At 35.9% G+C, this 25,742-nt stretch overlaps 1 protein-coding gene across 1 annotated transcript in view; it reads right to left on the bottom strand.

Moving 5' to 3' along the window:
* The window catches only part of LOC113616456 (cilia- and flagella-associated protein 47-like), a gene marked incomplete at its 5' end in the record, with an annotated part of 358,695 nt that overhangs the window by 51,814 nt on the left and 281,139 nt on the right, over positions 1-25,742 (bottom strand). Inside the window, 1 exon segment of the mRNA XM_027099781.1 lies at positions 21,729-21,827. Within this exon segment, the coding sequence (XP_026955582.1) occupies positions 21,729-21,827 (99 nt within the window).

Raw genomic sequence — 25,742 nt, 5'->3', positions numbered from 1 at the left:
TAAATTTACTTAACATAAAAGACTCACATAATCTTACAGAAATTATAAAACATGCCATAGATTTTTAATAATAAAATTCAAAACTCTTTGGTGTTTGGAATAATTCCAGAGATTATATTATCCAACAGACTTTAAAAAAATTTTACTCAGAAATGCACAACTATAAAAACTAAGACAGTAACATTGGTACAATATGATTAACTAACCTACATACTTAATTCAGATAACATCAATTATTTCACTAATGTTATTTTATATCACAGGATCCAGTCCTAGATTCTACATAACATTTAGATCCCATGTCCCCTGAGTCTCCTTCAATTTGTGAGTCAGCCTTTCCTTGTCTTTTATGACCCTGACACTTTTGAAGAGTACTGGTAAGTTGTTTCATAGAATACCCCTCAGTTTGAGTTTCTCTGATGTTTTCTCATGATAAGATTGAGGATATATATTTGGAGGAAAATACCAGAGAGATTATTTTCCCTTCTCAGTGTCCAATAGTCAGGGGATACACGGTGTTGATATATTTTATTACTGGTCATATTAATCTTTATTATTTGGTTAAGGTGATATCTGCCAGGTTCTCCAATGTAGACTTAGTATTTCCCCTTTGTTTTTAATAAATACTTTGTGGAACTACTTTGAGATGGTGCAAACATTCCCTTTTTCTTTGAATGTTCACCTTCTAATTTGTTCATCCGTCAGTGGACCTTGTTTGTACCAATTATGTATTTAGTACTTCTTCAAGACCCTAAAACATCCATTTGACTATATTTGTTTGAATCTAAATCTGAGTTTTCTCTTCTGTTCATTTGACCTCTATGCCTGTTTAGCCAGTACAAATTAGTGTAGTTTTTAGGTCCACAAAGGATAATTATTCAAAAGTTTCTCCAGCCTTGTCTGGAGTGCCAGTGAGTTTTTAGGGGGTTAAGCTTCTAAGAGGGTAACACTGTCCCTCTATCTTAAGCCCTTGGGATCTTTCTACTCCTTTATCAGTGCACATTCAGTATCCCAGTTCTCCAAACTTCTTAGCTGAACTCTTCTTACAAGTGTGCCACTGTAGCTTTATCCACAGATAAAACTACTTTGCCTCTAGTATCTCTCTGCAGGTACCCAGTCCTTGTTCAGATTTTGAGCCAACCGATTGCGACTTTAACTCTGATTTTTTTTTTTTAAATTATAACTTTTCCATTTTCCCGTCTTTTCATTGTTGCTATGAGTGTGAACAGTGCTTTTTTCCAATGCTAAACATTTAAACATTGCTGAGCAGACATGCAAATGCCAAGTGACAGATTTTTAAAATGAGAAAACTTAAAAGGTCTAGAAGACGTCTCTTGTCTAATTGGTGGCAGAGTAGAGTTCACAGTAACCATATCAGCAAAACACTATTTATATGAACCTTTTACTGGGTCATTAAAATATTTTATTACAAAGAAACTTTCTCTGAAACATATTTCTCTTAAATGGTATTTATGATAATGGAATTTTGTTTATACAGTGATACCTAAATATGTACTAATTTTTAATCCATTTTGGTCTGTTTCTCTTCTGGAGATACTTATTTTCTGAAGTCATATTAGTAAAAAACTGTTTTAAATGTAGCAGCTTTTATTTCTGGATGAAATGGATTTTAACTGGTAAGAAATTATTTATATATTCTTTTAAGATACTGGTATTTTATACTTCACTAAATATCCATGAATAATAACTGAGAAAACATGGTTGTTGTCATTAAAACTATTAAATTCTAAAATACAAATCCTTTGAGGATGTAACTTCTAGTGATTATAGCAAAAATTCCAAAATTAGAATAACTTCCATATTAATAATGAAAGCAGTAGCAACAACAATAAAAGCAAAATTATTATCCTATAAATTTGTATATCCTTCTACATGTATAAGATGCTTTGAGACAGAGTTTTGGCTTCACATTTATTATCTAGATTAATGCTGAATTAGAATATTGTCATAAATCATCACTAGTATAACTCATATTGCTTAAAGATATACTTTCTCATTTTGAGGATTATGCATAATACTTTATATAAAAATATAACAACATAAAAAGAAGAAAAATTGTACATTTTTATTCTGGAGAAGGATTTTGGCTTTCATTCACTGGCAATAATATAACTGAGTTGTAACTATGAAATCCTCTCTTGAGAATTTTGTGAAGCCATTATGTGAAAATAAGCATTTAAGGTGAATGGTAAGTGTCAGCATTTAAATATTATAGACTGGGGCTTCCCTGGTGGCGCAGTGGTTGAGAGTCCGCCTGCCGATGCATGGGACACGGGTTCGTGCCCCGGTCCGGGAGGGTCCCACATGCCGCGGAGCGGCTGGGCCCGTGAGCCATGGCCGCTGGGCCTGTGCGTCCGGGGCCTGTGCTCCGCAACGTGAGAGGCCCGCGTACCGCAAAAAAAAAAAAAAAAAAAAAAAAAAAAATAATAGACTGGTAATATAACAAGAAAAATTAAATGACTTACCAAAAGCACATATAAAACTGTAAGAATTACTGTTTTAAGATGGATTAATACAGTCAGTGATAGAATTGTGTTCTTACTTCCCAAATATCCTACGCTGATGATGGGCTATATTTTATGCAACATCAAAATGAATAATTTATATTGCTGGTTTCTATTGTGTCATATTGAGAATAGAGAAAGGGACTAGCCGTATTAGATATAAATACAATGCCACAAAAATCACAATTTTAAAAAAGGTACTGGCTAGTTATAACCAAATTAATTAATGAAGCAACATATAGAATGACCATAAAGAGATCTGGAAGTATGTATTTATGAATATATTATCTTATTAACATATGCATCAATTAATTAATATACTAAAATACTGAATATATTAAAGTTAATAAACTCAAATATGCATCACTATATTATAATCATCATAATACATCTTCAAATAAATTAACTTATAAATTATTATTTAGTTATATAAATTTTAATAATTAATATATAATATATAACTTATATATTAATGGTGTTTCCATTCAGTGGGAAAGGGCTGGTTTATTTCACAAATGATACTATCACAACTTGATATCTAGCTAAAGGAAAAAAACAAATGGGAAATTTTGCACACCAAATATAATACAAAGATAAATTCCAGATGAATTATATATTTAAATATATTTTTTAAACTCTACAAGTCTTGCAAAAAAATTTACTAGTCTATTTTCACAATGCTTGAAGGAGAAAATCTTTCTAACCAAGACAGGTGACCCAGGGAATATAAAAGGCAGGACTATTTAATCATAAAATTGCAAAAAAACTTATGGGAAAAATGCTACAATCAAACATAATAAAAAAATAATAGATTGAAAGAAATATCTCTCAGTGACATATCAAAAATGTTTTTTTAAATTGAATAGGAGGGAACACTCTCAAATTCATTCTATGAAGCCACCATCACCCTGATACCAAAACCAAAGAAACCACACACACAAAAAATTATACACCAATATTTTTGATGACTACAGATGTAAAAATCCTCAACAAAATATTAGCAAAATGAATCCAACAATACATCAAATGGATCATACACCATGATCAAGCTGGATTCATTAGGGGTTGCAAGGATGGTTTGACATATGCAAATCAATCAATGTGATACACCATATCAGCAAAAGAAAAGACAAAAACTACATGCTCATCTCAATAGATGAAGAAAAAGCATTTGACAAAATTCATATTTTTTTATACTGTTAAAATGGCCATATTACCCAAAGCAATCTATAGATTTAATGTGATCCCTATCAAAATACCCATGACTTTTTTTTTTTTTTTTTTTGCTGTACGTGGGCCTCTCACTGCTGTGGCCTCTCCCGTTGTGGAGCACAGGCTCCGGACACGCAGACTCAGCAGCCACGGCTCACAGGCCCAGCTGCTCCGCGGCACGTGGGATCCTCCCGAACCACGGCACGAACCCACGTCCCCTGCATCGGCAGACGGACTCTCAACCACTGCGCCACCAGGGAAGCCCCCCATGACATTTTTAATAGAACTAGTAGAACAGATAATCCTAAAGTTTATATGGAACAACAAAAGACCCAGAATTGCCAAGGCAATCCTGAGGAAAAAGAACAAAGTTGAAGGCATAACTGTTCAGACTTCAGACTATACTACAAAGCTACAGTAACTAAAACAACATAGTATTGGCACAAAAACAGACACATAGATCAATGTAATATCAATAGAACAGAGAGCCCAGAAATAATCCCAATCCACACAACTATGATCAATTAATCTATGACAAAGGAGGCAAGGACATAGAATAGAGGAAAGACAGTCTATTCAACAACTGGTGTTGGGAAAACTGGAAAGCTACATGTAAATCAATGAAATTAGAACACCCCCTTACATCATATACAAAAATAAACTCAAAATGGTTTAAAGACCTAAATATAAGACATGACACCATAAAACTCCTAGAAGAGAACATAGGCAAAACATTCTCTGACATAAATCATAGCAATATTTTCTTAGATCAGTCTCCCAAGGCAAAAGAAATAAAAGTAAAAATAAACTAATGGGGCTTAATCAAACTTAAAAGCATTTGCATTGCAAAGGAACCAATCAACAAAATAAAATGACAACCTATGAAATGGGAGAAAATATTTCCAAATGATGTGACTGACATGGCATTAATCCCTAAAATATACAAACAGTTCATACAACTCAATGTTGAAAAAATAAACAACCCAACCAAAAATTGGGCAGAAGACCTAAACAGACATTTCTCCAAAGAAGACATACAGATGGCCAACAGGCACATGAAAAGATGCTCAACATAGCTAATTATTAAGAAATGCAAATCAGAACCACAATGAGGTATCACCTCACACCAGTCAGAATGGCCATCAACAAAAAGCCTACAAATAATAAATGCTGGAGAGGATGTGGAGAAAAGGGAACCCTCCTACACTGTTGGTGGCAATGTAAATTGGTATAGCCTCTATAGAAACAGTATAGAGGTTCCTTAAAAAAATAAAAATAGAGGTACCATATGAGCTAGCAATCCCACTGCTGGGCATGCATCTGGAAAAGATACAAACTCTAATTCTAAAAGATACATGCACCCCAATGTTCATAGCAACACTATTTACAATAACCAAGACATGGAAACAACCCAAGTGTCCATCAACAGATGACTGGCTTAAGAAGATGTGGTTTAGGGGGCTTCCCTGGTGGCACAGTGGTTAAGAATCTGCCTGCCAATGCAGGGGACATGGGTTCGAGCCCTGGTCTGGGAAGATCCCACATGCCGCGGAGCAACTGAGCCCGTGAGCCACAACTACTGAGCCTGCTCATCTGGAGCCTGTGCTCTGCAACAGGAGAGGCCGCAACAGTGAGAGGCCCGTGCACCGTGATGAAGAGTTGCTCGCCGCAACTGGAGAAAGCCCTCGCACAGAAACGAAGACCCAAAACAGCCAATAAATAAATAAATAAATAAATAAATAAATAAATAATTTTATTTTAAAAAGAGGAAAAAAGATGTGGTTTACACACACACACACACACACACACACACACACACTAGAATATTACTCATCCATAAAAAAGAAAGAAATATTGCCATTTGAAGCAACATAGATGGATGTAGAGAATATTAGTGAAGTAAGTCAGACAGAGAAAAACAAATATATGGTGTCACTTATATGTGGAATCTAAAACATAATACAAATGAATCTATATAGAAAACAGAAACAGACTCACAAACATAGAAAAAAAAAAATTATGGTTACCAAAGAAGAAAGGGAGGAGGGGAGGGATAAATTAGGAGTATGCGATTAATGGATACAAACTATTATACATAAAATAGATAAGCAACAAGAATTTACTATATAGCACAAGAAACTATATTCAGTATCTTATGATAACCTATAATGGAAAAATATATATATATAACTGAATCACTTTGCTGGTACAACTGTAACTAACACAATATTGTAAATCAACTGTGCTTCAATTAAAAAGTTTTTAAATTAATGATATGGAAAAGTTTTACAAATTAATGGCAGATGTAAAACAACGCAGTATCATTAAAAATTGGCAAAAGTTATGAAAATACAATTTACAAAAAGTCAAATGTAAACATTAATGTTAGATCTGAAAGTTCTGCTTCCTGGAACCCAATGGACTTCTTAATTAGCCAACTGAATGGCTTCATGTTGACAACAGAGGCATTAATTTTCAAAGAAGGGGATGTTACCTAACATTTATCTATCTGTCTACCTACATATCTATATTTAAATATAGCTAAAATAGAACACTGACATTTTTAAAAGTCACATAAAAATGACACTAACTAAAATTATATCTGATTAGTTTCAATTAGATATAGAAAATTATGTGGAAAAACAAAGGTCTGATGTTTTAAAGAAAAATATAAATAGAGCAACACAGTTAAATGTATCTTCCCTATGTGCTTTTCTGCCAGGAATCTTTATCTAACCAGAAGTAGGATTCCCTAACATTGCAATTACTCTGTGGACAACAATCTAAATTAAGGCTCTAAATATTTTCTTTTAAATTGAAGATAAAATTTAATTACCCCTTACAGAAATTATTTCACGGTATAAAATGTTTTGAATAGTGTGATAATCCTTTTACTATTGCATCATGGAATATCAAGAGTACTAAAGCGATATGATAGTCATTGTATGAGTACTTTTAATTATATTACCCTTTCTCATTAAAATGACTAAAGGTTTTCTACTCTCGAGTAAAATGTTATTTTAAGCAAAGCCTTTTTTGTTATCTGGGAAGCAATAAGAGAAAATATAATAGTGAGCTGTTACACTTAAAATCAGTAATAAAATATTGAGTATAAATGATCATAAAGGTAGCTTATATTATGTGAAAACAAATTGTATATTTTCTGTTGCTCTAATATCACAAAAAGAATGAGATATATTGCTAATACTGTCACTTTTTTTAAAAGGTGATCTAAAGTAGTTTTAAGCATGATTTGTCCATTAGAACACATGCAAAAAACATTTAAAAAATAAAATTTAAATGTTTTTGAAGGCACAAATCTGCTGAACTAGTGAAAATACATAAAATGACATTGATACAAAGATGCACTATCACAGAAATGCCATTTCTTCTTATATGTATAGAGTTATAATTTAAATTATAAATTTAAAATAATTCCAGTAAATATTCTATCAGGTTTTCTCTGGAGGTAGTCAAGTTTATTGTAAGGTTCCTACAGATAAATAAATAGGGAAGAACAGCTAATAAAATCTTAGAATGGAAAAGCAATATGCAAGAGCCATCTTCACCACGTATTAAAGCACATTATAAAGACTCTCTAATTAAAACAGTGTAGTTTTGGCTCTAAAAGACAGATCAGTAGAATAGTAGAGATAACCCAGAAAGGACCCAAGTACATACGGCAGTGTAGTCTATGATAATGTTGGCATGTCAAATCAGTAGGGATAAGATGGGCTTTTAAATAAATCTTGAAGAAATAGATAGCCATTTGGGTAAATTAGGTGGAGAGAAACACCATGTTCTTGGATTGAAAGACTCAATAACTCAGTATTTCTAAGATGCCAGTTGCCCCCAAATCAAAGTATACTTTCAATACAATTCAAAGTCCTCACGGGGGTATGTGTGTGTATCTGTGTTCCTGTGTGTGTTTGGAAATTAACTAGCTGATTTTGAAATTATTATGAAAGTGCAAAGGATCTAGAATAACTAAGAAAATCTTGAAGAAGAGGAAAAATTTGAAGGATTTACGTTACTACGTGTTAAGACTTGCCATATAGCTATAGTAAAGACATACGGTATTGCTGCAAAAATATATGAATAGACAACTAGAAATGAATAGAGTACAGAAAGAGACTCATACACATTCTGCCAGTGGATTTAGGAGAAAAGCGTCACTGCAATTTAAGGACGGAAAGGATGGCTTTTTCTTTAAATGGTGCTAGGACAATTAGGTATACATAATGAATAAAATGAACCTTGACTCTGATATCTTATCATATTTTAAATTATTGATATAAGTATCAGGAAAAGTGAATAATGCTTCAAGTAAAAAGAGGAATATATCTTCATGACTTTATGTCCCAAGCTATCAAGATTATTGCCAGTATACAGTACCTAGATACCAGCTTTCTGGGAGAATTGCCTTCAGCTGAAGACAGTCACCTGACCAAGGTTAAACTCCTTTCCAGGATTAGACTACATTTCATGATGGATTGATGGGATGGGGGGTGGGAGGGTTGTGAGTGAGGAAATGAGATATAAAATTCTGGCTTCCTCATCCCAAATTGGGGAAACTCTGAAGAACTATCCTAGTTTCGGTGCTTGCCAGGGTGTGAAATGACACCTTTGTCCCCACCTCCCTCTGTTAAGCTTTGCTTCATCCTCTTCTTCCCCCAGTGCTGTGGGTCCTCATACACTTCTCCCTAATACAATTCCTGCATGCTAACCTCCTTGTCAGAGACTGCTTCCCAGGAAAACCTTTTTGGCAACAGTGACATTTAAGATACTTCTGAGTGAAAGCTGGACAGATATTTAAAATTTTTATTTTATTATTTACTGATTGACGTTTTAAAGCTGTCTTCTATTTATAACAGTATTTTGTAGTTGAGTAAGAGCCCAAGCCCTACATTCAAACACAAGCTCCAGCACATACTGTGGGTGTGATCTTGGATATAACTCCTGCACGTCTCAGTATACTCATCTCTAACATAGGGTTATTAATAGAATCTATCTCATAGGGTTGTTGTGAAGACTAAATGAATTAATATTTGTAAAGTGCTTAAAATAGTTCCTGGAACAGAGTACATTGCTACTGCTCATGACAAGTGACACTGCTTTCTACTAAAATACAATTAGGTAAATTATTATATAGGTAATACAAGGGAATGCCAAAATTTGTGAAAGTGGTATATGAATTTACTGATTTTTTAAAATTAAAATGTTGAATGAATAGAATACGTAAAGGATTAGGGATATCGAAAGGAAGAACAAGGTTGCATTATTTTTAAAATATAGTTATAGATATCTACAAAGTTGGATACTCTTAAAATATAGATATAAATACAGAAATAGATATCTACTGTCAAGATATCCTTTTCTAGAAAAGGTATTCACCAAGGTAACAAGACTGTTTCATCAACGAGTAGTTGATGAAAATTAAAATCATTTGTCTCATAACTGTTTCACCTAAAAAACAAATGGATTTCAGAAGAAAAATAACTGCTATTTATTTCTTTGCTCATTTTTCAGAAATATATTTCCTGGCATGTACTGGCAGTGTACTAGGTCTTGTTTCATCTAAAACTGAAGAAAATCAGGAATCCATCTTTGGGTTTACCTATTTTCACCTATACAAGTAATACTAATAAACAATACTTGTATATACCTTTAGTGTTTAGACATTTCTTCACATGCACAACTGTGTTTGTTCTTCAAAAAATATCCTATTAGGTAAAACTGATTTTCATTCTTTCTGATGTCCAAAACAGGGTCTAGAAAGTACAGAAACCAGCTCAAGCTAACACAGCTTTTCCACATCACAGTCAAAACCAGAACACAGATTCTCACACTGCAAGTCTAATGCCCTATCCCTGCAGCTTGACTCCTTTACTAAAGTCCTACGTCTCATTTTATACATATAGAGATTTGTAAACTAGTACCTTACTCCCTAGCGCTACACTATGATATATAATAATGCTAATCCACTGCCCCCATTTTTTTAAAACTATCACAGTCAGAGGACCCAGGAAAATGTTTCAGCTAAGACTGTTTTCTCAAGAGTTTAATCTTGATTTTGCTTCGGTGACATTTGATTACTTCCTAGTAAAAGAGAAAAGGAACACTGCAACTCTTATACATGTATCACCGTTGCAGAAGGATGGCTTCTGAGATCACAATTCACCTATACTCTTGTCTCATTTTTGGTTACTCGACCTAATTAGATGTGTACACAAGAATGAGCTTCAAACTGAAAACCTGGCAGGTTAAGATTCTTTGCTGACAGGAAGACCCTTTTTTTAATTTTTTTTTTTTAACTCCTGTCTAGTTTCTGTCACCAGTTTTGAAAGAAAGATAATGAAAAGAACAGTGAAACTACTAAAAACAAAATGAAGTATAGCCCAGAACTCATTCTAAGGAAGAAAAATTCTAGGAAAACAAAAATGTTTCCTTGGAGGAATGAAATGGACGTGAACATCTTTTTCCAATGTAAAAAAAAAGTGTCAATGGCTAGAGTTCTTGTCTTGGTATGTATGTATGTATGTATGTATTTATGTATGTATCTATCCATCCATCCATCTATCCATCTATCGTTCCATCAACCCCCCCCCCCCCCCCCCCAATTTTATTAAGGGATTTCAGCAATGCAAAGGAACTTAAAATTTCAGAAAGAAGTTAATATGAGGAGTATTTGCAGAAATTATTTTTATCCATGTCCTTTTGTCATATATAGAACAAAATGTTGGTAAAGTCAGGCTGTGACTGGGATGATGCATAGACTAGCTTACCATGGACTGAAGCAGCAGCATTCACATTTGAGGAATATATACTAGTCTTACCAGCTATCACTTGGTTTCCCTTTAATACCTAGCACTTAACTGAATTGAACTGAACGCACTGTCACATTACTTGGCAAACTGGACGATACAAGTTTAGAACCTCTCCACTCAATCAATTCATCTGAGATCATGTAGATGTAGAAAGACTTAGTTTTAAGGATACAAATGCTTTATATGGTATATGAGATTTTCCCTAGAAGCAATTTTTACAATATGGTCAATGAATCCCAAAGTCTCTAAAAATGCCAATAGCAGTGTAAGAAACAGAGATCCCATTTCTGTTGTACCCTTACTGTTTATGCTCCCCAAATCATCAGGGATATCCATAACACTAATATAATACCATATAAGAATACCAGAGCAAATAACAAATTTCTTGAAAATAAACAAACCCCTTTGGAGATTTTATTATATGAGCAGCAGAGACTATATTTGGAACTGTCAACCCACTGCACAGTCAGGGTGGTCCATTGCTAGTTGAAAAATCTAGCAAACACGGCATTAAATTTGAAAAACATTTGAAGACAGCAAGAACAATATAAACTATAATTAAGAAAGTACGCTTAGGGACTTCCCTGATGGTCCAGTGGCTAAGACTCTACTCTCCCAATGCAGGGGGCCTGGGTTCGATCCCTAGTCAGGGAACTAGATCCCACATGCCACAACTAAGAGTTCACATGCCTCAACTAAAGATCCTGCATGCTGCAACTAATGATCCCACATGCTGCAACTAAAGACTCTGCATGCTGCAACTAAAGATTCCGCATGCCGTAACTAAAGATCCGGCACACCACGATGAAGACCCCGCACACGGCAATGAAGATCCCACATGCTGAACTAAGACCCGGCGCAGCCAAATAAATAAATAAATATTTAAAAATAAATAAATATCTATGTACCAAACAGCATTGCCTTAAAATATACAAAGCAAAATTTTAAAAAGAGAAAGTACATTTATAATTTTTCAAATCTGAAGATTTTAAAATAGAACACAATGTTGGTCTCTGTGTTGCACAGAAATTACATTATATATAATTGCTAACTGGATTATTTAGTTAGTTTTTAATTTGAAAACATCTTAAAAATTACTTGCAGCAGAATAAAGAACCAGGAATTTAAAAAGAAACAAACAAAAAATAAGCAGTCATTTCAATATATAAGTAGTCCAAAATTAGTAAACAAAGATGAAAATTTTATAAACTAATACAATAAGATAGTTGACTTTGGTAAAAGAAACAATAATTTCCATAATTCCCATACTCTATGTTTACAGTGGATGATTCCCTGCCATTTTATTAATTTATTTACCTTTTGACCACCTTTACCCATTATTTGTATTATTTAAATAAAAGAACTGCCACTGGAAACTTTATGTTTTTTTCATGGAAAAACGAACTTTATTAATATTTATAAATACTGTGCTCAAAAATATTGAGGAAGGGCTTCCCTGGTGGCGCAGTGGTTGAGAGTCCCCCTGCCGATGCAGAGGACACGGGTTTGTGCCCCGGTCCGGGAGGATCCCACATGCCGCGGAGCGGCTGGGCCCGTGAGCCATGGCCGCTGAGCCTGCGCGTCCGGAGACTGTGCTTTGCAACGGGAGAGGCCGCAACAGTGAGAGGCCCGTGTACCGCAAAAAAAAAAAAAAAAAAAATATTGAGGAAGGGCTTCCGGGAAGATGGAGGAAGAGTAACACGTGGAGGTCACCATCCTCCCCACAAATAGGTCAAAAATACATCTACATGTGGAACAACTCCTACAGAACACCTACTGAACGCTGGCAGAAGACCTCAGACCTCCCAAAACGCAAGAAACCCCCCATGCACCTGGGTAGGGCAAAAGAAAAAACAATAAACAGAGACAAAAGAATAGGGACGGGACCTGCACCACTGGGAGGGAGCCATGAAGGAAGAAAGGTTTCCACACACTAGGAAGTCCCTTCGCGGGTGGAGACTGCGGGTGGCAGAGGGGGAAAGCTTCGGTGCCGCAGGGGAGAGCGCAGCAACAGGGGTGCCGACCAGCACTCATCAGCCCGAGAGGCTTGTCTGCTCACCTGCTGGGGCGGGCAGGGGCTGGGAGCTGAGGCTCGGGCTTCGGTCGGAACGCAGGGAGAGGACTGGGGTTAGTGGCATGAACACAGCCTGCAGGGGGTTAGTGCGCCACGGCTAGCCGGGAGGGAGTCCGGGAAAAAGTCTGGACCTGCCAAAGAGGCAAGAGACTTTTTCTACCTCCTTGTTTCCTGGTGCGCGAGGAGAGGGGATTAAGAGCGCTGCTTAAAAGAGCTCCAGAGACGGGCGCGAGCCGCGGCTAAAAGCGCGGACCCCAGAGATGGACATGAGACGCTAAGGCTGCTGCTGCCGCCACCAAGAAGTCTGTGTGCGAGCACAGGTCACTATCCACGCCCCACTTCCGGTGAGCCTGTGCAGCCTGCCACTGCCAGGGTCCCGGGATACAGGGTCAACTCCTCCAGGAGAACGCATGGCGCCCCTCAGGCTGGTTCAACGTCACGCCGGGCCCTGCCGCCGTAGGCCTGCCCTGCACGCCGTACCCCTCCCTCCCCCCGTTCTGAGTGAGCCAGAGCTCCCGATTCAGCGGCTCCTTTAACCCCGTCCTGTCTGAGCGAAGAACAGACGCCCTCCAGCGACCTACACGCAGAGGCGGGGCCAAATCCAAAGCTGAGCCCCTGTGAGCTGTGAGAACAAAGAAGAGAAGGGGAAATCTCTCCCAGCAGCCTCAGAAGCAGTGGATTAAAGCTCCACATTCAACCTGACATACCCTGCATCTGTGGAATACATGAATAGACAACCCATCATCCCAAATTAAGGAGGTGGACTTTGAGAGCAAGATTTATGATTTTTTCTCCTTTTCCACTTTTTCTGAGTGTGTATGTGGATGCTTCTGTGTGAGATTTTGTCTGTATAGCTTTGCTTCCACCATTTGTCCTAGGGTTCTATCCGTCCGTTTTATTTTTGTTGTTTGAATTTTTTTTCCTTTTTTTGTCTTAATAATTATATATTTATTTTAATAACTTTATTATATTTTATCTTACTTTATTTTATTTTACTTTATCTCCTTTCTTTTTTTCCTTCCTTGCCTCCTTCCTTCCTACCTCCCTCCCTCCTCCTTCTTTCTTTCTTTCCTTCCTTCCTGCCTTCCTTCCTTTCTTTCTCTCTTTCTCCTTCTACTAATTCTTTCTTTCTACTTTTTCTCCCTTTTATTCTGAGCCGTGTGGATGAAAGGCTCTTGGTGCAACAACCAGGAGTCAGTGCTGTGCCTCTGAGGTGGGAGAGCCAACTTCAGGACACTGGTCCAAAAGAGACCTCCCAGATCCACATAATATCAAACGGCGAAAATCTCCCAGAGATCTCCATCTCAACGTCAGCACCCAACTTCACTCAACAACCAGCAAGCTACAGTGCTGGACATCCTATGCCAAACAACTAGCAAGACAGGAACACAGCCCACCCATTAGCAGAGAGGCTGCCTAAAATCATAATAAGTCCACAGACACCCCAAAACACACCACCAGACATGGACCTGCCCACCAGAAAGACAAGATCCAGCTTCATCCACCAGAACACAGGCACTAGTCCCCTCCACCAGAAAGCCTACACAACCCACTGAACCAACCTTAGCCACTGGGGACAGACACCAAAACAACGGGAACTACGAACCTGCAGCCTGCAAAAAGGAGACCCCAAACACAGTAAGATAAGCAAAATGAGAAGACAGAAAAACACACAGCCGATGAAGGAGCAAGATAAAAACCCACCAGACCTAACAAATGAAGAGGAAATAGGCAGTCTACCTGAAAAAGAATTCAGAATAATGATAGTAAAGATGATCCAAAATCTTGGAAATAGAATGGACAAAATGCAAGAAACATTTAACAAGAACCTAGAAGAACTAAAGATGAAACAAACAACGATGAACAACACAATAAATGAAATGAAAAACACTCTAGATGGGATCAATAGCAGAATAACTGAGGTAGAAGAATGGATAAGTGACCTGGAAGATAAAATGGTGGAAATAACTACTGCAGAGCAGAATAAAGAAAAAAGAATGAAAAGAACTGAGGACAGTCTCAGAGACCTCTGGGACAACATCAAACACACCAACATTCCAATTATAGGACTTCCAGAAGAAAAAGAGAAAAAGAAAGGGACTGAGAAAATATTTGAAGAGATTATAGTTGAAAACTTCCCTAATATGGGAAAGGGAATAGTTAATCAAGTCCGGGAAGCACAGAGAGTCCCATACAGGATATATCCAAGGAGAAATACGCCAAGACATATATCAAGCAAACTGTCCAAAATTAAATACAAAGAAAACATATTAAAAGCAGCAAGGGAACAACAAATAACACAGAAGGGAATCCCCATAAGGTTAACAGCTGATCTTTCAGCAGAAACTCTGCAAGCCAGAAGGGACTGGCAGGACATATTTAAAGTGATGAAGGAGAAAAACCTGCAACCAAGATTACTCTACCCAGCAAGGATCTCATTCAGATTTGATGGAGAAATTAAAACCTTTACAGACAAGCAAAAGCTGAGAGAGTTCAGCACCACCAAACCAGCTTTACAACAAATACTAAAGGAACTTCTCTAGGCAAGAAACACAAGAGAAGGAAAAGACCTACAATAACGAACCCAAAACAATTAAGAAAATGGGAATAGGAACATACATATTGATAATTACCTTAAATATAAATGGACTAAATGCTCCCACCAAAAGACACAGATTGGCTGAATGGATACAAAAACAAGACCCATATATTTGCTGTCTACAAGAGACCCACTTCAGACCTAGAGACACATACAGACTGAAAGGGAGGGGATGGAAAAAGATATTTCATGCAAATGGAAACCAAAAGAAAGCTGGAGTAGCAATTCTCATATCAGACAAAATAGACTTTAAAATAAAGACTATATTAGAAGAGACAAAGAAGGACACTACATAATGATCAAGGGATTGATCCAAGAAGATATAACAATTGTAAATATTTATGCACCCAACATAGGAGCACCTCAATACATAAGGCAAATACTAACAGCCATAAAAGGGGAAATCAACAGTAACACATTCATAGTAGGGGACTTTAACACCCCATTTTCACCAATGGACAGATCATCCAAAATGAAAATAAATAAGAAAACACAAGCTTTAAATGACACATTAAACAAGATGGACTTCATTGATATTTATAGGACATTCCATCCAAAAGCAACAGAATACACATTTCTCTCAAGTGCTCATGGAACATTCTCCAGGATAGATCATATCTTGGGTCACAAATCAAGCCTTGGTAAATTTAAGAAAATTGAAATCGTATCAAGTATCTTTTCCGACCACAACGCTACGAGACTAAATATAAATTACAGGAAAAGATCTGTAAAAAATACAAACACGGGGAGGCTAAACAATACACTACTTAATAACGAAGTCATCACTGAAGAAATCAAAAAATACCTAGAAACAAATGACAATGTAGACATGATGACCCAAAATCTATGGGATGCAGCAAAAGCAGTTCTAAGAGGGAAGTTTATAGCAATACAATCCTACCTTAAGAAACAGGAAACATCTTTAATAAACAACCTAACCTTGCACCTAAAGCAATTAGAGAAAGAAGAACAAAAAATCCCCAAAGTTAGCAGAAGGAAAGTAATCATAAAAATCAGATCAGAAATAAATGAAAAGGAAATGAAGGAAACGATAGCAAAGATCAATAAAACTAAATGCTGGTTCTTTGAGAAGATAAACAAAATTGATAAACAATTAGCCAGACTCATCAAGAAAAAAAGGGAGAAGACTCAAATCAATAGAATTAGAAATGAAAAAGGAGAAGTAACAACTGACACTGCAGAAATAAAAAAAGATCATGAGAGATTACTACAAGCAACTCTATGCCAATAAGGTGGACAACCTGGAAGAAATGGACAAATTCTTAGAAATGCACAACCTGCCAAGACTGAATCAGGAAGAAATAGAAAATATGAACAGACCAATCACAAACACTGAAATTGAAAGTGTGATTAAAATCTACCAACAAACAAAAGCCCAGGACCAGAGGGCTTCACAGGCGAATTCCATCAAACATTTAGAGAAGAGCTAACACCTATCCTTCTCAAACTCTTCCAAAATCTAGCAGAGGGAGGAACACTCCCAAACTCATTCTACGAGGCCACCATCACCCTGATACCAAAACCAGACAAGGATGTCACAAAGAAAGAAAACTACAGGCCAATATCACTGATGAACATAGATGCAAAAATCCTCAACAAAATACTAGCAAACAGAATCCAACAGCACATTTTACGGATCATACACCATGATCAAGTGGGGTTTATTCCAGGAATGCAAGGATTCTTCAATATACGCAAATCAATCAACGTGATACACCATATTAACAAATTGAAGGCGAACAACCATGTGATCATCTCAATAGATGCAGAGAAAGCTTTCGACAAAATTCAACACCCATTTATGATAAAAACCCTGCAGAAAGTAGGCACAGAGGGAACTTTCCTCTGCATAATAAAGGCCATATATGACAAACCCACAGCCAACATCATCCTCAATGCTGAAAAACTGAAAACATTTCCACTAAGATCAGGAACAAAACAAGGTTGCCCACTCTCACCACTCTTATTCAACATAGATTTGGAAGTTTTAGCCACAGCAATCAGAGAAGAAAACGAAATAAAAGGAATCCAAATTGGAAAAGAAGAAGTAAAGCTGTCACTGTTTGCAGATAACATGATACTATACATAGAGAATCCTAAAGATGCTACCAGAAAACAACTAGAGCTAATCAATGAATTTGGTAAAGTAGCAGGATACAAAATTAATGCACAGAAGTCTCTATACACTAATGATGAAAAATCTGAAAGTGAAATCAAGAAAACACTCCCATTTACCACTGCAACAAAAAGAATAAAATATCTAGGAATAAACCTACCTAAGGAGATAAAAGACCTGTATGCAGAAAATTATAAGACACTGATGAAAGAAATTTAAGATGATACAAATAGATGGAGAGATATACCATGTTCTTGGATTGGAAGAATCAACATTGTGAAAATGACTCTACTACCCAAAGCAATCTACAGATTCAGTGCTATCCCTATCAAACTACCACTGGCATTTTTCACAGAAGTAGAACAGAAACTTTCACAATTTGTATGGAAACATAAAAGACCCTGAATAGCCAAAGCAATCTTGAGAACGAAATACGGAGCTGGAGGAATCAGGTTCCCTGACTTCAGACTATACTACAAAGCTACGGTAATCAAGACAGTATGGTACTGGCACAAAAACAGAAAGATAGATCAATGGAACAGGATAGAAAGCCCATAGATAAACCCACACACATATGGTCACCTTATCTTTGATAAAGGAGGCAGGAATGTAGAGTGGAGAAAGGACAGCCTCTTCAATAAGTGGTGCTGGGTAAACTGGACAGGTACATGTAAAAGTATGAGATTAGATCACTCCCTAACACCATACACAAAAATAAGTTCAAAATGGATTAAAGACCTAAATGTAAGGCCAGAAACTATCAAAATCTTAGAGGAAAACACAGGCAGAACACTCTATGACATAAATCACAGCAAGATCCTTTTTGACCCACCTCCTAGAGCAAAGCAAATAAAAACAAAAATAAACAAATGGGACCTAATGAAACTTCAAAGCTTTTGCACAGAAAAGGAAACCATAAACAAGACCAAAAGACAACCCTCAGAATGGGAGAACATTTTTGCAAATGAAGCAACTGACAAAGGATTAATCTCCAAAATTGACAAGCAGCTCATGCAGCTCAATAACAAAAAAACAAACAACCCAATCCAAAAATGGGCAGAAGACCTAAATAGACATTTCTCCAAAGAAGATATACAGACACTGCCAACAAACACATGAAAGAATGCTCAACATCATTAATCATTAGAGAAATGCAAGTCAAAACTACAATGAGATATCATCTCACACCAGTTAGAATGGCCATCATCAAAAAATCTAGAAACAATAAATGCTGGAGAGGGTGTAGAGAAAAGGGAACTCTCGTGCACTGCTGGTGGGAATGTAAATTGATACAACCACTGTGGAGAACAGTAAGGAGTTTCCTTAAAAAACTACAAATAGAACTACCATATGGCCCAGCAATCCCACTACTGGGCATATACCCTGAGAAAACATAATTCAAAAAGAGTCATGTACCAAAATGTTCGTTGCAGCTCTATTTACAATAGCCCAGAGATGGAAACAACCTAAGAGTCCATCATCGGATGAATGGATAAAGAAGATGTGGCACATACATACAATGGAATATTACTCAGCCATAAAAAGAAACAAAATTGAGCTATTTGTAATGAGGTGGACAGACCTAGGATCTGTCATACAGAGTGAAGTAAGTCAGAAAGAGAAAGACAAATACCGTATGCTAACACATATATATGGAATTTAAGAAAAATAATGTCATGAAGAACCTAGGGGTAAGACAGGAATAAAGACACAGACCTACTAGAGAATGGACTTGAGGATATGGGGAGGGGGAAGGGGAAGCTGTGACAAAGTGAGAGAGAGGCATGGACATATATACACTACCAAACGTAAGGTAGGTAGCTAGTGGGAAGCAGCCGCATAGCACAGGGATATCCGCTCGGTGCTTTGTGACCGCCTGGAGGGGTGGGATAGGGAGGGTAGGAGGGAGGGAGATGCAAGAGGGAAGAGATATGGGAATATATGTATATGTATTACTGATTCACTTTGTTATAAAGCAGAAACTAACACACCATTGTAAAGCAATTATACTCCAATAAAGATGTAAAGAAAATATTAAAAATGAGAAAAAAAAATATTGAGGAAATAAGTGGTCATGGATAAGAAGATTAAATATTGTAAAGATGTAGTTCTTCCCAAATTTGTCTATAGGTTTAATGTAATTTCAATCAAATGTTTATTGGGACTTTTCAGAACTTGTTAAAAAGTTGTTCTAATTTTTTTTCCAGAAAGATAAATAGATGATAAAAGGAAGGAAATGATTTAAATGATAATGAGAAAATAGAAATAAAATAAGAAAACATAAACCTGTAGAATTTAAACCGTATGGCACTGGAACAAGACCGGAAATACAGATCTATGTAACAGAGTATAGATGATTGAATATAGGATGTCACATTGCAAAAATAAATAACAAGAGAATAATAATTATTATTCAATTAAAAGACTGAAATCTTGCTAATTAATGGGGAATCAAATTAGATTGTAAGTACAGAGCAAAAAAGCAAAATCTGGATGAATTAAAGGAGCAAGTGAAAAAGATACCTACCTACCTATAATTCTTTCCCCATTATAAACAAAGGAGAAGAAAAAAAGAAAATAGAGGTGTAGTTTCAATTGATTCACATGTAGAAAGGCTTTTAAAGTGCAGAATCAATGGAAAAAATGAAAAAAAAAGAAAATGTCTCATATATTTAATGGATAAGTAAAATTAAAATATAAGCAGACATATAAATAGTTACTACAAATACAACAAAGTTGTTATTTGGCACTGAGGTGATTTCCAATTTTTGCTGTTATAAATAATTCAATATCAAACATCTTTGTGGATAAATAATCCATCTTTTGATTATTTCTTGAAAAGATCTCACTGGAATTGGAATTACTGGGTCAAAAAGGTGGTAATGTCTATGGTTCTTTATATACATTACACTAAGTGCTTTTCAGAAATTATGTAGTGATTTATACTCCACTAATCAGTGTTTGTTCCAATTTCATCACAGTTTAATTGAAATAGAAAAATTTTTTTAAAATGGATAAAGAAAACTTAGCTGGCTATCATTTAAATCAAGATCTATTTGAATATTAGTGACTTTGAACATATTTTCTGTCATTCTTTGGCCATCGGTACTTCCTCTTTTGTGAACTGCAGTTCATACTCCTTTTAATACATTGCAAAGAAAGAGAAAACAGAGATGTTGAAATCAGACATATGGTAGTTTGGCTTTGCCAGTAAGCAACTGTTTTGATTTTGTGTAAGTTAATTTTTCTGAATTGCAATCTCCTTGATTCAATAATAATAATAATAACACCTATACAATGGAGTTGTTGTGAGTATCAAATGAAATAAATTAATGAGATTCAGGATGCTAATAAAAATGACTATAGTAAATATAAAAGAAAGTCATGAACTCACTTATATTGGAATGTTAGTAGTAGTTACTGATTTTAGTTATTATTTTTGTAATAATTATTATAATTATAATATATAACATATAATTATAATAATTATAATATATAATTATATATTATATATAATATATATATTTATATATATATAATATAATTATTATTATTTTAAGATAATTTGTATTTTATCATATGTACAATAATTAGTTTTTTGTAATGGAAAGTATTTTAAGCAAATTCATATTTTGTGAGCCTTAGATTTTTAAGCAAATTCATTATTTCTTATGCCTTAGATTTTTTTTCCTATTCATCAATATGCAGTTGGGATTACTAATACATGTACACCCTATAATACATTTTCAGGGAATTGTCAGCTTTGCAAAGATGGAATTATTTTCATAAGTGTGAGCAGCTTTAGCACACTAGGTTTTTGGTTTTTGCGGTACGCGGGCCTCTCACTGTTGTGGCCTCTCCCGCTGCGGAGCACCGGCTCCGGACGCGCAGGCTCAGCGGCCATGGCTCACGGGCCCAGCCGCTCCGCGGCATGTGGGATCTTCCCGGACCGGGGCACGAACCCATGTCCACTGCATCGGCAGGTGGACTCTCAACCACTGCGCCACCAGGGAAGCCTCACACTAGGCATTTTTAATTTTCCAAAATATTCTTTGACTCACACAGTTATGTATTAAGTGGTATGACATTAAACAATTCACCATCTCAGAGATAAGATTTTCTGCAAGTTGTATTCATGTGAAAAGGAATGAAAAAAAAAAGTGAAGATATAATGACTATATGTAAAGGTTACACTATCCATGTTTTTTTATCAACTTACTAAAATTTGTGTCAAAATTTTTAACTTATACATTTAATTTTCATTAAATATTTATTAAGACAACAAGACATATTTCATCATCTCTGAAATGCGATAGCATATAGAATGACAGAATATAAGGCAGAAATCCTGTACCTTTTGTGTGACTCAGACCACTAAGCTTGAAGGCAGAAGTCTCTACGAGGAAGCTGTCCCAGTATGGAGCCAGGACGAGACACTTGTGCTTCCCCTGACCTAATCAAAATATAAAGAGATATTGCACTTCAATGTCACATTCAAGAGGAAAAACATCACTGGAGATTGAAATAGAATCAAAACTTCCTTCTAATGGGAAATTTCTGAGATGATCATTTTCAAAGTACATTTTAAGATGAGATTTAAATGGCATTTTTGAAGAACATATTCAACACTATTAATGATTTTCTCTATAATACTCAAAAAATATTATAAAATCAACTAATAAAGTCTTGGAATTTTAATTTAAACTATTCAAATAAAAGATATTACTGAGAGCCTGTATGACCCTACCACATAAAAATGGATTGTAGTAGTTAATATTTACACATGCGCAAATATACCTTTTGCAATGTTAATAATTTAAACTAATATATGCAAAAATCAATTTTTCAAAACGTGCTTATGGGTTACATAACATGTACTTGCTTTTAGTGCTACCATGTATAAAAAGTAAAAAGCTCTGTCAGCACAGAAATTTTTAATTTTAAATATATTGAACTAGATATCAGCTGATGCCTTGGAAAGGAATGGGAGTGTTACAACTTCTAAGAAGGGAATTATTGTAACATACAGTAAAATTGTATATATATTTACCATTTTTCCCATCAATACAACTTGTAGAAATATACCTTAAATATACAAAGGCATTATTTGCATAGCAATATTTGTATAGCAAATTATTAGCAATAATGAAAAGATCTATGCACTGGAGACTAGTTGTGTATAAACAATAGTGCAGGAAAAAAACTGAGGTACTAAAAAGTCATAAAAATCTATGAGAAAGATGTCCATTAACTATTTTACTAGGATTCCAGACATATTATTAGGTGAAGTTAGCAAGGTGCAAAAGAAATTATACAGTATCCCACCTTTGTGTAAGATAGAGGATGAAGCAGAACCATGTGTGTACATACGCATTTATTCATATATACTCATTTTTGCAAAACTACACACAGTATGGATAAATCAGAATCAAATGATGATGGTCATCTATATGATTGTTTGAGAAAGTGGTGGATGGTTGAGTTATGGGAATGAGATTTCTTTAAGTAGAACATTTTACATAGCTTTGAGTTTTGAACAATACATGTTTTACAAATTCAAAAATAAATTTAGAAAGTGTGAAAAAGCAAAGCTAAAACTGAATTCAAATTAAAAAGTAAAGAATCAATCTTTATATAAATTGACCACAAAACTATACAGAATAAAGAATTAATTAAAGAATATTTTGGCCATAGTTCTCTGACTGTTCTATTGTAGTACAATGTATTCCAGGAAGAAAAATTAACTGCAAAGATAGCTTTAGATTTAGTAGTTTTCAGTTCCTTTTTCCTTTTTTCTCTCTCTCTCTCTCTCTCTCTCTCTCTTTTTCTTGGTAGTTAAGAATATAGTAATTTAGAAAATATAAGGGGTATATAGGTATGATAGAGCAAATGGGTACTGAATTGATGTGTTGGGAGTGAGGTTTTTCACATGGGAGAAGAGAAAGTGAGGTGAATTGAGGAAGAACCCTGTGGTGTAGGATCGGAATAGGAGGTATCAGTATGAGATAATTGTTTTTAATAATTATTTTAATAATTATACTTCTTTTTTCTGTCCCCTGAAAGGAACATCCTAGCAGCAATGAGCACATCTAGTGCCCATATCTTGGACACTAAATACCTTGTCTCTGTATAGTAAACCATTGAAAAATGCCGAATTCTAGTTTTTACAGCAAGTTGAGTGCTAGGTGAAACTAGAACATCTTATACTGCCAGAAAGTAACAAAATATTCAAAAACTAATGAAGACAATAAAAAGGACTTAGGAATTGTCTTGTAAAGCGTCCCACTGGCCAAATTTGGGAGTGCCCAAAAGAATAATAATAAAAATCCACAAAAATGAAGTAGCCCCATTCCTCCTAGGCTCCCCGTCTTAAAACTAAAAATTGCCAGACATAATATACAACAGACAAGGATAGGGAGACTCTGAAATATGAAAGAAGAAGGCAGTCTACTTAGGGACCTTGGGACTTGAGGAACGACATTGTGGTGGGTTTCCAGGTTTCCATACTGCCTCTCATATATACTGGACAAGGCACTGAACAAGTCTCCAACCCAGATCAACTAAGAGGGGCAGAAAAATAAAGGGGAGGGGAGCTGATCTTCTATCTCTTGCTTGGTAGAAAGAGGTGGCACTCCAATTCTCTTGCTGGGGTAGCAGGCTGAGGGAAAGGGTAGCTAGCCAGGGTAGAGTTGAAATATTTATATATAACACAGTCCGACAATGTTCTGTCTAAAATAGACTTCTCCAAATTTAATGACATAGGTAGTTTGAAAGAAAAAGGATGATAAAAGATGTACCATGAAAATGTTAATTTTAAAAAACAAAAATGGGGCTTCCCTGGTGGCGCAGTGGTTGAGAGTCCGCCTGCCAATGCAGGGGACACGGGTTCATGCCCCGGTCCGGGAAGATCCCACATGCTGCGGAGCGGCTGCGCCAGTGGGCCGTGGCCGCTGGGCCCGCGCGTCTGGCACCTGTGCTCCGCAGCGGGAGGGGCCGCAGCGGTGAGAGGCCCGCGTACAGCAAAAAAAAAAGGGTTACATTACTATCATATAAAGCAAACTTCAGAGAAAAGAAAATTACTAGAGACAAAGAGGGGCAATACATAATTATAAAATATGGATACACCAGGAAGACATATAATACTAATGTGTCTATAACAAATAACAAAGCCTCAACGTACATGAAGCAAAATTCAATAGAGGGGAAAGAAGAAATAAATACACCATTATAGGTGTGATTTAATATCCCCCTCTCACCAAGTGATAGGTAAAACTACTAGTCAGAAAATCAGCAAGGATACAGAAGACCCAAATAACAAAATTAACTGAGAATTTGAATGACATATGTAAAACACTCCATAAAACAACAGCAGAATACTTATTTGTTTCAAGTCCTATGGGACATTCACCAAGAGAGACCATATACTGGGTCATAAAACAAACCTCAACAAATTTAAAGTACTCTAAATCATACAGATTGTGTTCTTTCGACCATAAGGGAATCAGTAACAGAAAGAAATAAAAAAGAAAAAGGTCTGGAACTGTCTTTTCCCAGTCTGCTCTGGCACTACTCTTTTCTTTTTTCTTTTTTTTTCCTTTTTGGCTGCATAGTAGGTCATGTGGAACTTCCCCCACCAGGGATAGAACCCATGCCCCCTGCAGTGGAAGCACAGAGTCTTAACCACTGAATCACCAGGGAAGTCCCTCTGGCACTACTCTTTGAATGAATGTCTTTTCAAAAACCATAAAAATTTGCTATAATTCAAAAATGCAGCAAACAATTTCAATAGTCTTCAATGCAAGAAGAAAAAGGAAAAGGAGTAAGAGATTATTATTTTCTATTGATATAATAGCTATGGATTTGTACAAATATTAGCTCTAGTATTTTTAATTGCTCGTTAAGAGCCACAAGTTCCTCCTAGAGATCTGGATACAGAGAAATCCAGAGAAGGAAGAGGTAGGTGTCAAAGTCATTTCTGTTAACATCTGGCTTTGTTTTTGTTTTTCCAAACTCAGGGACATTACTCAGAAATATAATGACAATGATAGAAATCAAGGAGCCTCCCCTGAATAAAGAGTGGGCCATCAAACAGTACACATGCAGTGGTCAAAGAATCATAGAATCACCAGCTAGAAGCAAGCTCAGAGATTACCTGGTACCTCCCCCAGTGTTAGGAGATACAAAAGCCAAAAAAATAAAAGTTCCTTACCCAAGGTCACACAGCTTGTGTCTTCTGAATTTAGATCCCCTCACATTTTTATAAATTAAATGTTCAGTGATTAAATATGATAATGTGATGGGGATTTGAAAACAATAAATGCTGAAATATAAAAGATTAAAAAAATCCATGTATCTGTACTCGTACTTA

This window comes from Aethalodelphis obliquidens, unplaced genomic scaffold (assembly GCF_003676395.1).
Source record: "Aethalodelphis obliquidens isolate GAN/ISIS:26980383/991018 unplaced genomic scaffold, ASM367639v1 scaffold141, whole genome shotgun sequence".
Taxonomy (NCBI): Eukaryota; Metazoa; Chordata; class Mammalia; order Artiodactyla; family Delphinidae; genus Aethalodelphis; species Aethalodelphis obliquidens.
Note: the sequence above shows the minus strand (reverse complement) of the source record. Positions and strands in the feature narration are given on the sequence as shown.